This window comes from Macrobrachium rosenbergii, chromosome 4 (assembly GCF_040412425.1).
Source record: "Macrobrachium rosenbergii isolate ZJJX-2024 chromosome 4, ASM4041242v1, whole genome shotgun sequence".
NCBI classification, from domain to species: Eukaryota; Metazoa; Arthropoda; class Malacostraca; order Decapoda; family Palaemonidae; genus Macrobrachium; species Macrobrachium rosenbergii.
Window position 1 is genome coordinate 37,245,122 of NC_089744.1, and position 16,477 is coordinate 37,261,598.

Genomic DNA, 16,477 nt, shown 5'->3' on the forward strand with positions numbered 1-16,477 from the left:
AGGGGCAAGTAGCATCCTTTTCAGAAAGCCCTTTCAGACGGAAGTTCAAATACCATCTCTTATTAATCAAGCGTTAGTCATTAACCCGTTCCCTTCCCATTTCAATGTAATCGAGATTCTCTGTGATAATTCATCCCATTACTTTTAAGCACAAGAGGAGAGGCGGATGATTTCCCCCGTCCCTTCACTAACCTTTTTCTCTCGTCTGGTCTCGATTTGTTCATTATCAACAAATAAATCAGAGAGAGAGAGAGAGAGAGAGAGAGAGAGAGAGAGAGAGAGAGAGAGAGAGCTGCCCTGAAAGAAAAGCTCTTTTCTAATTCTGTTTGATAATTCATTGTTAGCATACATCACTCCTTCACTACAGTACAGACTGCGATTTGATCTGGTTATTTCGAGGATTTGCACCATATTCATTGCTCTGAATAAACATTTAATTTCATGTACTTGCAGGTTCTTTTGAGAATTCACGCAGCAGGCGAGAAAGAATTATTCATCTTTCACTATAGGAAATAAAAGTGATGTATCTGGATGATTTACAGCTGTGATTGCTGTAATTCTGAGCATCGTAAACATCAGAGCAAAAAAACCACATTCGTTGCTGAACCAGAAATGAATCGCAGCTGGCCGCTATCATTATTCAACGTTAATTTTTCATTTAGATATGAACAAGAGGCAATACTGGCTACCATACGGACATAATTTATCCTCATCATTATCCCTAAATACGTAAGCTTCTTAAAGCTTCTCTCTCTCTCTCTCTCTCTCTCTCTCTCTCTCTCTCTCTCTCTCTCTCTCTCTCTCTCTCTCGTGCCGTGATTATGTGTGTGTGTGTGCATGAGCACTGTGAAGACTCTCTCTCTCTCTCTCTCTCTCTCTCTCTCTCTCTCTCTCTCTCTCTCTGAATGAATATGTGTGTGTATGTGTATGTGCACTGTCAAGTCTCTCTCTCTCTCTCTCAAGACTCTCTCTCTCTCTCTCTCTCTCTCTCTCTCTCTGAATGAATGTGTGTGTGCGCGTGTGCGTTCCGTAAAAACAAGAGCTGTCTCTCTTACTTGAAGACTCCTAACAGTTCCACCCTCGACACGGTGAATGGATTGAGGAAGAGTTCTATCTGAAGGTCCTCCTTGTGTCTATCCCTCAATATGGTTGTCTTAAGGGTCCCAGTAATTGCCAAGGCATGCTTGGCACTTCTCGAGTTACTGAAATGCTTTATGATATTATCAACTCCCCATTGTTCTGTGCAATACATAAGTTATTCGTTTGCCAAAGTTACAGGCAAATGCATAATTGCTCCTTGGACTATTAGAATACAGAATTTAGGCCAGAGATCTAGCGCTGAGACCTATGAGGTCATTCAGCTCTAAACAGAAATTGACCGTAAAAAGGTTTGGAAGGTGTAACAGATGGAAAAACTTTCAGTTGCACTATGAATCAATTGTTAGGAAAGGGTGGAAAGTAAGATGGAAGAAAGAATATCAACGGTGGTACAGTAAAAGGAATGAAAGGGTTTGTAGCTAGGGGTCGAAGGGACGCTGAAAAGAACCTTAAGTAATGCCTACAGTGCAACGTTTGAGGTGCACTGACGGCACTATCCCCCTACGGGGATAATTGCTCCTTGGGGCGTACAGGATGGACTGGTCCACCAGTTGAAGGTAATTGAGATCATTTTAATCTATTATGCATTAATCTGTCTGGTTACCTTGTTCTTCTTAAAGGAATGTGTGGTCATCGACCGAGTGTAGAGGTAGTTCATTACGAAAATTTATTTGGAAAATTGAAGTTCTTGTGTAATTAAAAGCGAAAACCCATCATTGCCCATCGATCTCAGTCTTACACGAATAAATCATTCCTTCAACTCAATGACATTTCCCTTCCAACTAAGGAAATCTAATACACGATCGCTTAATGATTTTAATGTACGGAATATAAAGAATGAGAGGAATCTTGCATTTTTTTTCTCTCTTTCTGTTGACTAAAGGTGACCGCCCTAATCCTTATAATTATTGTCCAAGTGTTATAACTTTTATTGTTTCTAAAGTATTTGAAAACTCTCTTATCTCTTACCTTCTTAACCACTTTGAATAGTCTCTAGAGACCAGATCTACCTGGGACCTTGTTATTATTGTTCAGTGACCTCCACTAACCTTCTAAAAAGGTTGTCTGAATATTTTTCCGCCAGTTCTTTGGACATCGTTGCATTGTTGTAGTCGAGAACATGAATCAGGCGACCTTGGAATGTGTTGAAAAGGTGCGACCAACTCGCATTTGTGAAATGTATTGATACTGATCTTAACACTTTTGTAGGTTTCACGTGGTCTCCCCCTTCGGTCACCAAAGGTGTGACATCTCCTAGATTGGACGTGCTGAAATCGCAAGGCAGCAAAGGATAGAAAAAGTCCCTTGCAGTCGGTTTCGGAGAATTCTTCAGCTTTGCAAGGGCTTGGTTTTGCAGAATGACTCCTTCTTTAAGATTTTTCTGGAGGTCAAGGTGAACAGAGCGAGCGAAATCCCAGAATTTTCCTTTCGCAAAGGGCTGAACTTCGGTGAAGATCGTCATCGGGGCCACGATGTGACATCCGAAAGACCGCGACACGTCACCCGACCAGTACCGCCTAATGTTAATGACATGGTTGTTGATGAGAAGATAAGATTCTCGGTGCGAGTCTACCTCAGCGATGAGATCAGCCATCGCTACATTGGCGAGAGCAGTGAATGCTGAATGAACAGTAACTTCTTCGCTGCGGCATTTCTTGATGAACTTGTTAGTCGCAACCTCATCCAGGCAACGGAGAACACTCCTGGTCCTGTCCTTGCCGCCTTCTGCGCTCTTGACAGCTTCTCTGAAAATAGACTTGGTATCCTTCTTCCTCTCTATTTCGCTCAATAGTCGCTTTTGTAAATCTAAATCATTTTCGAGGAGGGATCTCTTCTCTGATATCACCCTTTCAGTTTCCTCATGGTTCGTATATTCAGCTAGTTGCTCTTCGTCATTTATATGATTGCCTGCTAACACGTCGTTCAAGAGAGAGACGATGAAACCGCATGTTTTCATCGCCGAAAAGCCATCGGTGATGCCATGGTGGAATCCGAGCATCAGGTCATAGTGATATCCGTTCTTTTCCGAGCTCACTCGAGAATCGGGTATAAGCCTAGCACACCACAGAGGACCAGTTTCCGAGTTGTATCTGTACGTTCTTAAGCAGTTCATTACCTCCCACACATCTTCGGTTTCCACCACCTGCAATCAGTAAGTCAAAAATGATTATAGGTTGAATTGTTCCTCACTAGAAATTCTAATGAATACGATCAAAAGCAAAAAGTTAAAAAAGGCTTGCACCAAAGATGTTAAATCGGTATTCCTGGGATTTTTTTTATATATCTTTGGTCATTTATACGTGAATAGAAGCAAATCATTTATGCAATATATCCATGTGTACATGCATTTTCTTATAACTCTCCAGACCCCATAAAGCCATTCAGACATACTTCTTAAATCAAATATACATAGCACTCAGGATTCTTACCAGGTAGTTCTTGCCTTCATTGCAAAAACATGATGTTTTTCTTCGAAAAAAAAATGAAATGTACAAGTAGAAAAAATATCGATGCAAAATGAAAGCACAAGCATCATTTATCGAGAGGATATCGTAAAAAGCTCAATAACTATTTCCTAGGAGTATCTGGCTTCGCGAGCGAGGCAGAGCAAACACGACATTGTTTATGGAGAAACATCTCACATCCTGTGAGAACATAACATCTCGAATTGCCGGCTGAAACCGAAGTGTAGTGGCCTGAATAGTAGAGCTACTGTTCGCCAACATCATCGTGTGAATCATAATGAAGCAAGCAAATGCTCTGGTCCGAGATCAGAACAAATAAAGCTGTTTAGTTTATTCCCAAACGTTGATAGTCCTCCGCCTGTGCCTCGCCGCCCCGTTTGTTTTGTTCAGCGAGTTCGCCATTTTTTTCTCGTCTGCTTCTTTCTTCATACACTCCGTCAGGAAGATTAAACAGTGCAGAGGCAACGGATCAAAAGAAAAAAGCCATTTTTTTTTTTTTGCAACCTCCAACGCTAAAGCCAAAAATTTGAGACGCCACCTAAAAATGGGAACTTACTGATCTAAAAATATTTCCTCAGCTTAATGGTGAGAGCAAGGAAGCTGTTCTGCTTATGAAGAGCCGATCTCCGGGAAAAAGAAGACCCTTTGTTCACTTGCATCTGATCTGCAGAGGGAATTCTACCCCTAACACATCTTACTTAGGAGCCGATTGCTGCGGGCATCCGAAAGTTGTGTTTGTATGGCCCAAATTAAATAGTTCCAAATCCCGACATCGGGCACAGCATAAATATTTTCTCGGTAAACATGTTGCGACTTTCTCTTACATCAGCGACGAGACCTTCTTGTGCTTTGTTCTCAAAAAATGTAGAATTGTTTACCTGGAAGTCAATGTCTCTGTTGACCGCCTCCCGAAACCATAAAACTCCGTCCCTCGTTCCGTAGCAGACTCTCAAGTTTGGAACTTTCCTGGAAACAAGAGTTTCAGGTTTAAAGCAGGTTTTTACTGAGCATGCAGCTGCCTATATATATATATATATATATATATATATATATATATATATATATATATATATATATATATATATATATATATATATATATATATATATATATGTATGTATACAGTATATATATATATATATATATATATATATATATATATATATATATATATATATATATATATATATATAATTCATGTGTATATATACTGTATACATTTATGTATAAAACTACATTTTTACGCATCCTGTGAAGAGACAACACAGCGGTCGCTGCTACATTCCACATTCATACTTCCGTTACTGAATACCTGATGAACCTCTTCGCAGAAAAATACAGCTACATTAGCCATTTTCATATACCTGCACAGAAGTCTTCTCAACTGTGAGTTAATCCCAGTTAACACACTTTGCCATTCACCTCAATTTTGCACACTCTTATACTTCCAGAATAATAGAGCCCTTCCTTTCCAAAGCCTTTTCATCCCTCAATTTGACGATTTCTGCTTTCCCCTTCCCATAAGTATGCCATGTATTTCTTGCCTAATTCCCATTGCCCTCTAAAGTCAGTAGATGGCCCTGCTCACGCCCTTTCAGCCATTACTAATAACCATACACTAGAGATATCTGCCATAAAAACCTTTGATGTCAGTAGGTTTTACCTTTTTCTTACATAGGCATTCAATTCTGCACATCACTCCCATAAAGGAGAATTAGCTCCACAATCCTTTTATAATACTAACTGTGATCCTTAAGCACTCATCATCTCTTCCGAAACTTCTCCAGATCTGCTTCTACCTTCCTTGGTTCATCTACTTTGTGATTCACCGACTCTGTTACCTCATCATCGCCCATAACATTTACACCTAAATATCATATAATTTGAATCAACAACTCCCATTCTTGCACCGTTCGTAGTAACATTCATTGTTCCATCTGCTTGACTTCTATTTACCCTTCCGACTTCACCATTGCTGGTGTCAGGTTATAACTCTATTTCCTTAAAAACACTGTCAGTTATTTTATCCATCTCTGAAGCTTCCCCTCACTTTCTTGTAACTAATACTGCATCACATGTAGACATCAGCCAGTTATCACTCCTCTCATCACTTTTTTCATACCTCCTGTCTTTCACTGCCTTCTCACATTATTCAGTCCGTAAAGAATATTAAACCGTCTTGGAAACATAGTGCTGATTTACCAAGACTAATTTTTACCACAAATTGGTCACTCCTCTATCTACGCATTCTACTACGCTTTGATTCATCATCAAAACTTTTAATTACTTAAAAAACTGCCTGCAATACCAGAATATTCAACCGCTATATAGTGTTTCCTACTTGTATGTATTTTACATGTAAGCATCCTCTCTTTACTCTGTTTTATAACAAACAATTGACTACCTCATGATCTTCGTTATTTAACACTCAATCCTTCTATTAATAGTCCTATTTCCTAAGAGTAAAGCCCTTCTATACAACTTCCCAGTTATTGTAACATAATGCTGTCATTCTTACACTCACCTGTATCACATTGACAGTGGTTTAAGAAATAATTATTCGTCTCATCCATTCCTTCAAAGCTCCTCTCTCATTAAGATAAACCTCACACACGCTAGTCGGGTATTCATATATATTGTCCCCACTATATCACAGCGTGATTTTAATCCAGTTAATTTTTGCCTTGCTGTTCTTCAGCTTTTTCATTACCCTTCTGACAGAATCAACAATTACTTCCACAAATACTCACAAATCAGTATTAGCCACTTCCAACCATAGCAGTATTCAAATCTGTCTCTCACCTGTCCTTGTTACGCTTCAAATTGCTTATTTAACTAGCATAGAACTGTTCACTTCAGACAACATCCTTCTATCGGCATCTTTGATTCCAAAGTTCATTTCCTCTTTGGTTTTCACTCTGCGTTCGTGTTCTTCCAGTACAGAGTTATTTTATTCACTAAATGGTCAGATTTACGCTAAATATTTTCTCTCACTTTGTCAGTGAGTCCCTGGTTCATTCTCTCTACATCACGATCTTCACCATTGTCTCGCAACTGACATTCAAACTCCTTTTTTCCTTCATTAATCCTCTCATTTCATTGCTTCACCATGCTCTTGTTAATCTCACATTTTTATGCACAAATACTTATAAAACTCCTGATGACTCGTGACATCATATTTGAAAATCAGCACCATACTATTTTGTCTGTGATACTTGATCTTCTGTCTACTTTAGTACAAACTATATGCCTTTACGTCACGTGTCTCTCTTTATTCAAGTCTTTCAAAACGAATGATGTCTTAAGAAACAAGAAACATAACGTTAAGAGAATACTAAGACAGATGCTCACAGACATGCGCGGTCGAGAACACAATTAGCGAGACCATAAAGTCTTTCCTCCTGATTAACTTGCAGCTCTCAGCAATCTGTTTCGCTGCTTAATTCGACAGAGTAACAATGGGATTTGGCGGACACGCTAAAGTGTTCCATCTAGCAAAGAAATCGTGCATGCGAGCTGTAGCTGATGAGGCAAATGTCTTAACAACAGAGTCAGGAACCCCTAAATCAGTTCAAACACGGTAAATTTTACCTGTAGAGATGTTCTAGGCTTTCCCTGACATGTTCACTCGACAAAGGGCTAGACGAGCAGAGGCTGAGCTGGTAGCACATTAGGAAGGTGCCTCTTTGATGGCCAATCTCCGAAAATGCCTCCATTGGAGTGGTGGGCCACAACCATTTCCCACTGAATCCTACTGAAGACATTGTGGCCTGCAAGGAAAAAGATTTCTCGTTAGAGTCGAGACATATCAATATATTTTTGTAATGGACTTACGGCTCAGTTTTCATCAGCAGACATGAAGTAATCCAGCTGTTTTAAAAATTTATTTACAAACGAAGGTGCGGATGTTGCATTCATATGGATATGTGTACAGTCCGGTACTTGAGGAAAGTGGTAGGAAGAGAAAAAAATAAAAAATGTGTTTAACGCTGCATTCACACCTGCTTCTTATCCCTCTCCGTGGTCAGTGGCCAACATGATCTCGAGCTGATATACCGAATGAGGGTTCGAATCCTGCTGAGGAAGTCAGAATTTCTTCATTTGCATCATAGACTTTTTAGTCTAAAAAGTGTGAAGAACTCGAGCATTACCATCACTTTTTGAAGTGACAAGCGTATACGAAAGTGTGAAGAAATCGAACAGTTAAGAGGGCATTGTGATTATTATAAAATATATATTTATATAAATATATAATTATATATATGTACATATATGTGTACGTATGTGTGCGTGTGTGTGTGTATGTGTGCATCTTCGTGTTTTGAGTGTGCATATGTATCTTTGTGAATACATGAAATGGAAAAGTAAAATAAAATAGCCTTTAAAAGCGCTGATGTATTCGCTGCAGTCAAGTGAATTCATAGTTCTAGACTTTGTCGCATGAATAAGTGACTACGCATTATGATAATGATGCGATGTAATACAAAAGAATACAAATGTTGCATTTGCAAGAACGGTTATTCCAGAATGAAACAGCCTGAAAAAGAAATGAGAGACAGCTTTAAACACATTGGCACTATACATCGACACGTAGTTTACCGATAATGAATTTTCTTATAACAAAGTAATTATGGTAAATACAATGTTGTTCAAAGGAAATGGGAAGGGAATAATATCGCTTTTAGTGTCACTATTTGTCCTTTCTCCAACAGAAGAGATACAGTTTTTCTCATCGTTTTATGTTTAAATAAAAAGCCATGGCGACAAATTGTACTGTCACTATCCAGTTTATATTATGACTTGATTTTCGAACAGGACCAACGAATAAAGGGCAAAGCAAGAGAAAGAAAGTGGCTAACGGCAAGAGTCCTAGAAGTCAAAAAACCATTGCTCATTTGTATCCCAAGAACGACCACTACTTACAGTGACCCTCGAGTGATGAAAACGTCCATAACGCGATGTAGGGAGAGAGCGCTCCCCTGGGATAGCGCCTAGAGCGGCTTTGCTACTTGTAAAAGGATTCCATAAGCTTCTCCCAGAGAGCAACAGCAGACGAGGAGAAAGAGAAGGACCTCATGAGCATCCTCTGGGCCCGCAAAAGGTTCAGGCGAGGAAGGGGGATGGGGGTTGTTTCGCTGGGAGAGGGGGTCTTGTTGCTTCCTCTTGGGCTGACCGTATTCCTTGAAAGACGAGAACTCAATAACCCCAGCACACGTCACATTACCGTTTATTCCCCTCAAAAGTGGAGAGGCGTAATAGTAATGGCAGACGTGATTCCCTCGGTATTACATGTGAATAGCACGGCAAGTGGGTGGATGATACGGCTATAAATTACGCGCGCTCTTTTGTGCATTCTGGCCGTAATGTGGTCACGTAAACGGTTTTCTAATACCGAGTAATAGAGAGATTGACGACTTAATGCTCTTTCATTCTGGAGTCAGTTTCTTTCGACCTCCCAATCTATTCATTCCTACTCATATTTTTCCAAGTGCAGACGTGCTTGTACAATTGTTTTCTGCATGCTATAAGGCAGTGAAATAAGAAGGGATGGAATTAAATTCGTTGCCTTTTAAATATAAATATTTACAGTGGTATCACTAAAAAGTTCAAGAGTACCTGTACCCCATTCCACATCAGATGCTATGCTTCTTTTTCTGCAAAAGCTTGGCGTTATAGTTCATTTATTTTAAAGGTCCGCTGCCGAGGAGCACAAAACTCTTGGCATTATTACACTGGCCCTTAGCAACTGAACGAGGAAGCTGTTGCTCTTTCAGTGCCAAGACAAATTGCTTTAGGTATTCAAAAGAATTCACGCCAACGGAAGAAGATGACGCTAATCAAAGCAAATTTTTTGAAAGACTTGCAGATGAAGAACGTTGCAGAGTGATCCAGTATTTCACCTATGGATATCATGAAGACACGAACAGACAGCACATTTGTCCAAAAAAGCATTGAAAATAACATTAAAGATCTGCCGTCAAAAGAGGATATTCCGAAGAGAAAGAGCATCGATGCCACACTAAACAAATCTTTCGTGGAAATTCCGATCATTCCACTGCCATTGTGACCCTAAGACACTTCAAGCGGCAAAAACCAATGCGAATTCCTATGCAATGGAATTCCTTAATTTAGCCAGATGCGAAACATTATAAGGTAATGACTAAAATTAAAAGATATTTGAAAGGTATGGGGAATAGTCTACTATAATAGACCAGATAAGTAAAGCGACTTATTCTCTTTCCGTTTTTATGGTCAAGTATAGCTAGAATGACTTCCTTATCAGTTATGGAAAGTTTATACTTGTTCCCCTAACTTAAGGGAAAATGAGTGTCTATATGTCTATAGTGAAAGTTCCATCGTAGCATTTTTTTTTATTCCACCAGAGCATTAACTAGGCCCTACTTATGTAAATTATAAGAAATGTGAATAAACCCCCTTTTGCCCAATCAAATTCAACTTCAAAGCTCCATGCCCCATACACTGCAAGTTTTACAACCGTGTTGTATCCCATTGCAAGTAGTATAGTGAATGAAAAGATAACACAAAATTTCAGTTCAGTCAAAATATCGTATTAAGCTCTGCCCGGTCACTAAAAAACAGTAAGTAAAACATGAACTTACTAACTCCAAAATGTCGAATAGGCAAGATACTAAAACATACGCTTGAAAGTTTAAGAAAATAAACAGAGGAAGGCTATGGTTTCCTTCGCCTGCCAAATGATCTAGTCCATTCAAGATCTTTAACTACATACAGAATATTATACTATACACACACACACACACACACATATATACATATATATATATATATATATATATATATATATATATATATATATATATATATATATATATATATATATATATATATATATATATGTGTGTGTGTGTCAATAATGTGTGTGTGTGTGTTTATGAGTGGTGTGTGTGTGTGTGTGTGTGTGTAATTTTATTAGCCACAATGCTATCCTAACCTCTTGAATCTTCACCTTTTGGAAAATCTTGTCACTATGAACCCCATTTCCAAATCAGGAATGAAGTAATTCTTATGCCCCACCAAGATTCGATCTCGGGTTAGGGGTACAGAGCGAGGTAACCTCGTTCTGTACCCCGGAACCTAGATCGAATCTTAGCGGGCCCAGAATAACTTCAGTTCTTTCTAGATTTGGAAATAGGCTTCATAGTAACAAGCATTCCCAAAATGTGAAGAATTCAAGAAGTTAAGAGGGTATTGTGGCTAATAACATTACATACGTTTTCTAGTAAAAGTGACCAATTGATTAATTATATATATATATATATATATATATATATATATATATATATATATATATATATATATATATATGTGTGTGTGTGTGTGTGTGTGTGTGTGTGTATACATTTGTATGAATTTATGAACGATTTTATAGGCAGTAAAAAGTACACGAGCCAACGCCATAATACCTTTATCCATCCTAAGCCTGAAATACAACCGAAAATAACTGGGACAATATAAGAGGGAGGCCTAACCGTTTTAAAAGAGTCAGTTTGAGGAACCAAGGAAAAAATGAAAAGTGCAGATAATTCTATTGGCTGACAGGGGAGGGAAACAAATAGTTGAGGATAGCAGAGCTACACAGATTATTGAAGGTAGAAGTATTTATATTTATTTACAGTAATATATATATATATATATATATATATATATATATATATATATATATATATATATATATATATATATGTGTGTGTGTGTGTGTGTGTGTGTGTATGTGTGTGTAGTAGGCCCATATACTGTATATAGTATATGTATATGTATGTATGTGTATATATAAGTATATATATATATATATATATATATATATATATATATATATATATATATATATATATATATATATATATATATATATATATAATATAAATGTGTGTGTATACGTGTGTGTGTGTGCATGTGTTTAAAGCAAAACTCAACACAAAAATCAAGTCACTTGTAATTTTCTTGCCCTTCCCACATTCTATGCATTCAGTTGCGTAAATGTTTGCTTGAAAATACATGATACTATCCTTCAGCTCGTAATTATCTAAAGACTCATGATGTGTGTTTGTTTCCTTTTCGAGGAATTATTTTTCTTATCTTGCCAGAAATTATTTCAAAATTCTATGCTACTTAGTCGTCATTCTAGAATTCAAAGCTGTTTTGCTGCATTAACAAAATGCTCAACGTTTTGAAAATAGATTTCATGAAGCATCACCGAAATGCGCCTGCGGCAACTTAACTGGAGAAACGTAAACAAAGAAATTAGACCCATTCATTACAAAAGCAGTTATAGAAAACAGAGACAACAGAAATAATTCCAAGAGAAAAGCACCAACTGCCCTGATAGGTCGCTTCGCAAAAGGACTTCCATTCATGCGCTCCCTGTCAAAAAGAGTTCTCCTTTTGTCCATACCTTTTTGGCTCCGGATACCTGAATGGAAGTCATTTCGCTGAGCGACCCATAGGAAAACCTTGTATTTTTACCCGGTTTTTAGTTTTCAAACAATTGTAGCCATTGCGATAACAAACTTATCTTAGTTTCTTTGCATTTATGAAGTTGTTAACTGTTCTGCCTTTCTCGTCTGAAAGCAGTATTGTTAATCCTTTGTTGTGTTGATTTGATTATAGGCTCCTTTTTTTATGCCCACATTAGACTTCATATTTTGAGTGCTACTAAATTAATCAGTATTCCTAGCATATCTAACGCAGACTTGTAGAGCAGCAGTACATCTCTTTACATCTCTTGAAGATGATCTAAGTCACAATTGATATCAAGAAGAAAAAGGGAACCGCTACCTAGAGCTTTTCGGCCTAAAAGATAACCTGAATCCTGAAGTTAATATGAACAAGACTTTACTTACAGAAGTAAACATCTACTATCAAGGTTTTGTCTTCGACATCATTAATCATATCTGAAGGACCATAGCAAGTGCCCAACTGCTTCCTGTAAGCAGAACGGTTGTGAGTAGTTGTCTGAATTCAGGTTATACATGCAAGGGCTGCAGCCAAAGTTAAGTCTACCTTAGTTTAACCAGACCACTGAGCTGATTAACAGCTCTCCTAGGGCTGGCCCGAAGGATTAGATTTATTTTACGTGGCTAAGAACCAATTGGTTACCTAGCAACGGGACCTGCAGCTTATTGTGGAATCCGAACCACATTATAGCGAGAAATGAATTTCTATCACCAGAAATAAATTCCTCCTATTCTTCATTGGTCGGTCGGAGATTCGAACTCACGGCCAGCAGAGTGCTAGCTGAGAGGGCTGCAGCCAAAACAATCATTATTTCATCAGTCTTATAGCATCAGCAAATCTTTTCCACTGATCAGGGAAAATGCTATTTGAAAAAGAGAAACAATACGAAGTATGATTTTGCAAGACAGAACCCTGAACGTGTAAACAAAAATGCTCAGGTGTGCGGATGCTGAGACATACACACACACATAGAGAGAGAGAGAGAGAGAGAGAGAGAGAGAGAGAGAGAGTATAGACAAGGAATCAATTAATCTCAGACCTACTCCCTAAGGATTAAAGGCATTAAATTTTCATATCGGCTCAGGCACCAAAGCAGTGCAGGTGTGAGTCGCCTGGTTTAGGTTCCGCAGTCGCAATAAAATCCTACGCACTGATAAAGAGGAAAAGCAAGAGAATGCAATCGTTTATTTTGAGGTAAGAAGAGAGAACTTGTGAGTCTGTGCGCAGTGCGGTTCATGTGTTCGTTTATTTTATTTTCAGAAATCACATCACCAGCTGAGGGCATCGAAGACGTCTTCATGACCTCGCCAATAAAGGCCAGGTTAATTTAAACAATGTTTGCTCTGATGCCGGTGTGTATTGGGTATAGCCAGGAGACTGGATCAAATGAGCGGATCAAAACATCGTGTGGAAATATTTCAATTTAGAACCAACGGGTAGTTCATTGGAAGATCTACTGACAAATGAATTTGTAATGTCACACTATGATAATATATACCACTGGTAATCATTTTCAGGTATATCCAGGAGACTGGATCAAATGAACGGATCAAAACATCGTGTGGAAATATTTCATTTTAGAACCAACGGGCAGTTCATTGGAAGATCTACTGACAAATGAATGTGTAATGTCACACTATGATAATATATAGCACTGGTAATCATTTTCAGGTATATCCAGGAGACTGGATCAAATGAACGGATCAAAACATCGTGTGAAATATTTCATTTTAGAACCAACGGGCAGTTCATTGGAAGATCTACTGACAAATGAATTAATGTCACACTATGATAATATATAGCACTGTAATCATTTTCAGGTATATCAGGAGACTGGATCAAATGAGCGGATCAAAACATCGTGTGGAAATATTTCAATTTAGAACCAACGGGTAGTTCATTGGAAGATCTACTGACAAATGAATTTGTAATGTCACACTATGATAATATATACCACTGGTAATCATTTTGACGGTATATCAGGAGACTGGATCAAATGAACGGATCAAAACATTTGTGGAAATATTTCATTTTAGAACCAACGGGCAGTTCATTGGAAGATCTACTGACAAATGAATGTGTAATGTCACACTATGATAATATATAGCACTGGTAATCATTTTCAGGTATATCCAGGAGACTGGATCAAATGAGCGGATCAAAACATCGTGTGGAAATATTTCAATTTAGAACCAACGGGTAGTTCATTGGAAGATCTACTGACAAATGAATTTGTAATGTCACACTATGATAATATATACCACTGGTAATCATTTTGAGGTATATCCAGGAGACTGGATCAAATGAACGGATCAAAACATCGTGTGGAAATATTTCATTTTAGAACCAACGGGCAGTTCATTGGAAGATCTACTGACAAATGAATGTGTAATGTCACACTATGATAATATATAGCACTGGTAATAATTTTGAGTTCCCACGCATATATGCTGATGAATAGCCTATGTTTTTGCTAGCTGATGTTTCTTGCTCTTACAACTGACTTTTGAATATGCGTGGACGTTATATTAAATCCATATGTAAACATTTCTAGAAAGCAAGAACTATAATGAAACATTGCCCAGCATAGTGGAGTACTACGCTTTGCAATGGCGAAATTTTCCACAAGCATGTGTCTACATAGCTGCAACGACCATTTGCAACAAACGCATGAACGAACATTTTACTTTTGCTGGATGCTGTTTAAGGTTCCATAGCTGACTGAACCTGGGTCTGATTTTTTTTTTTCTCATATCGATGTTGTGCAGAACCTGCTCGAAAAAGGAAAAAGGTTTTACGTATCACAATAATTTGTGCAATACTCTCGCTGAAAGTCACAAGTGGTCTTTTGGAAAAATACTGAAAGACCTACATGCTGCCGAGAGAGAGAGAGAGAGAGAGAGAGAGAGAGAGAGAGAGAGAGAGAGCCGGGTCACTGATAACTCTTCCATGAAAAATATATCAAAGAACCGGGTCTCTTTTGTGAAAGGCATTTGAAAAGACGATTTCGATGCACCTTGCAGCAAATATTTTCTTTCGTTCGTATGTAAAAGTGGTATACATACATACATACATACATACATACATACATACATACATACATACATATACTTATATATATATATATATATATATATATATATGTATGTATATATATATATATAAATATATATTTACAGTTTATATATATATATATATATATATATAATATATATATATATATATATATATATATATATATATATATATATATATATATATATATATATATATATATATATATATTCATTTATATATAGGTGTGTATATGCGTATATATACATACATGTATGTATTTATGTGCAGTATGTTTGTATGTGTGTACATGCACATGTTCATATTCCAACGTGCCACAAATCCGTCAGTTGAAAGTCGAGGGAAGAATGATCAGCACACGAGTAAAATATATATACTTGAATACCCAAGTCAGTGATAATTTTATTTTTGCCTCGTGTGGCCAGCGATAATACTCGTATTCAATGATAGTCAAGAAGATTTATCGTAATAGTGATCTACTGTACCTCTTAGCGCAACTAACCTGACATGGCAGGATCATACATAAACACTAGATATATCAATTGATTACCCAAGGCACTTAAAAGCCATCGATCTCAGTTAGCCTCAGAAAAGTAGGAATCTTATGGTTTCATTCACAGAACAAGTTTAAAGATTATATGCAAACGAAACCGGTCGTTACGTGTGGTCCTGTAAACAGCGTTGCAGGGGAAATCGCCTTAAAGCTCCTGTATCTGACACGTAGTGTCTTAGGAACATTGCAACAAAAGTGACAGTGGTGGGTGGAAGATGCAAGCGCTTCTAAATGGCGTCTTTTTCTTTTTTAACAGAGAAAGGGAGACAGCTGCTTTTCGTGCGCGAAGATTAATGAACTCATTTCAACTGGGAGAAAGTTGGTAATATTCATTCCGGAGACCGTTTCGAAGATCTTTCTCTGTTCTGTATCGTAGATATTTTTTCATTTGAGTGTATTCCTTTTTTTCATTTATTGGCGTTATTGTTTCCTTTGGATGAAATGCTATAACGATTTTTTTTCAAAAACTGGTTGTACTTTATTCTGATAAATGTTCATTTGAACACAGAAGCACAGCCACGCTCTTAAAACAAACGTAAATACAGGTATAAAGCAATACAAATAATTATTCATATGTACAATTCATTTTTGAGGTGTGTGTGTGTCCGCGCGCGTACGAGCTCATATAGCAAGTCCTATATGTATAAGACTTTTTTTCCAGATAAACAAAGGTCTCCCATGCTTTTTCTTGTCTGTAAGCAATTACCTGTTCCTATTAGTTCTCAAACTTTGGGAAAACTTAATTACAGGGCATATTTTTCATGTGGGTGGGTGTGTGTGTGTGTGTGTG

At 37.7% G+C, this 16,477-nt stretch overlaps 1 protein-coding gene across 1 annotated transcript in view; it reads right to left on the minus strand.

The window, feature by feature from the left end:
* Window positions 1–902: 902 nt before the first annotated feature.
* LOC136832731 (uncharacterized) overlaps window positions 903–16,477 on the minus strand; it is a 101,812-nt gene continuing 86,237 nt past the window's right edge. The window contains exons 2-4 of the mRNA XM_067094248.1: window positions 7,155–7,333; window positions 4,442–4,529; window positions 903–3,241 (exon numbers count right to left, since the gene is read on the minus strand). Of these exons, the coding sequence (XP_066950349.1) occupies window positions 2,123–3,241; window positions 4,442–4,529; window positions 7,155–7,327 (1,380 nt within the window). The 5' untranslated portion in view covers window positions 7,328–7,333 and the 3' untranslated portion in view covers window positions 903–2,122. The remainder of the gene's footprint in view (window positions 3,242–4,441; window positions 4,530–7,154; window positions 7,334–16,477) is intronic.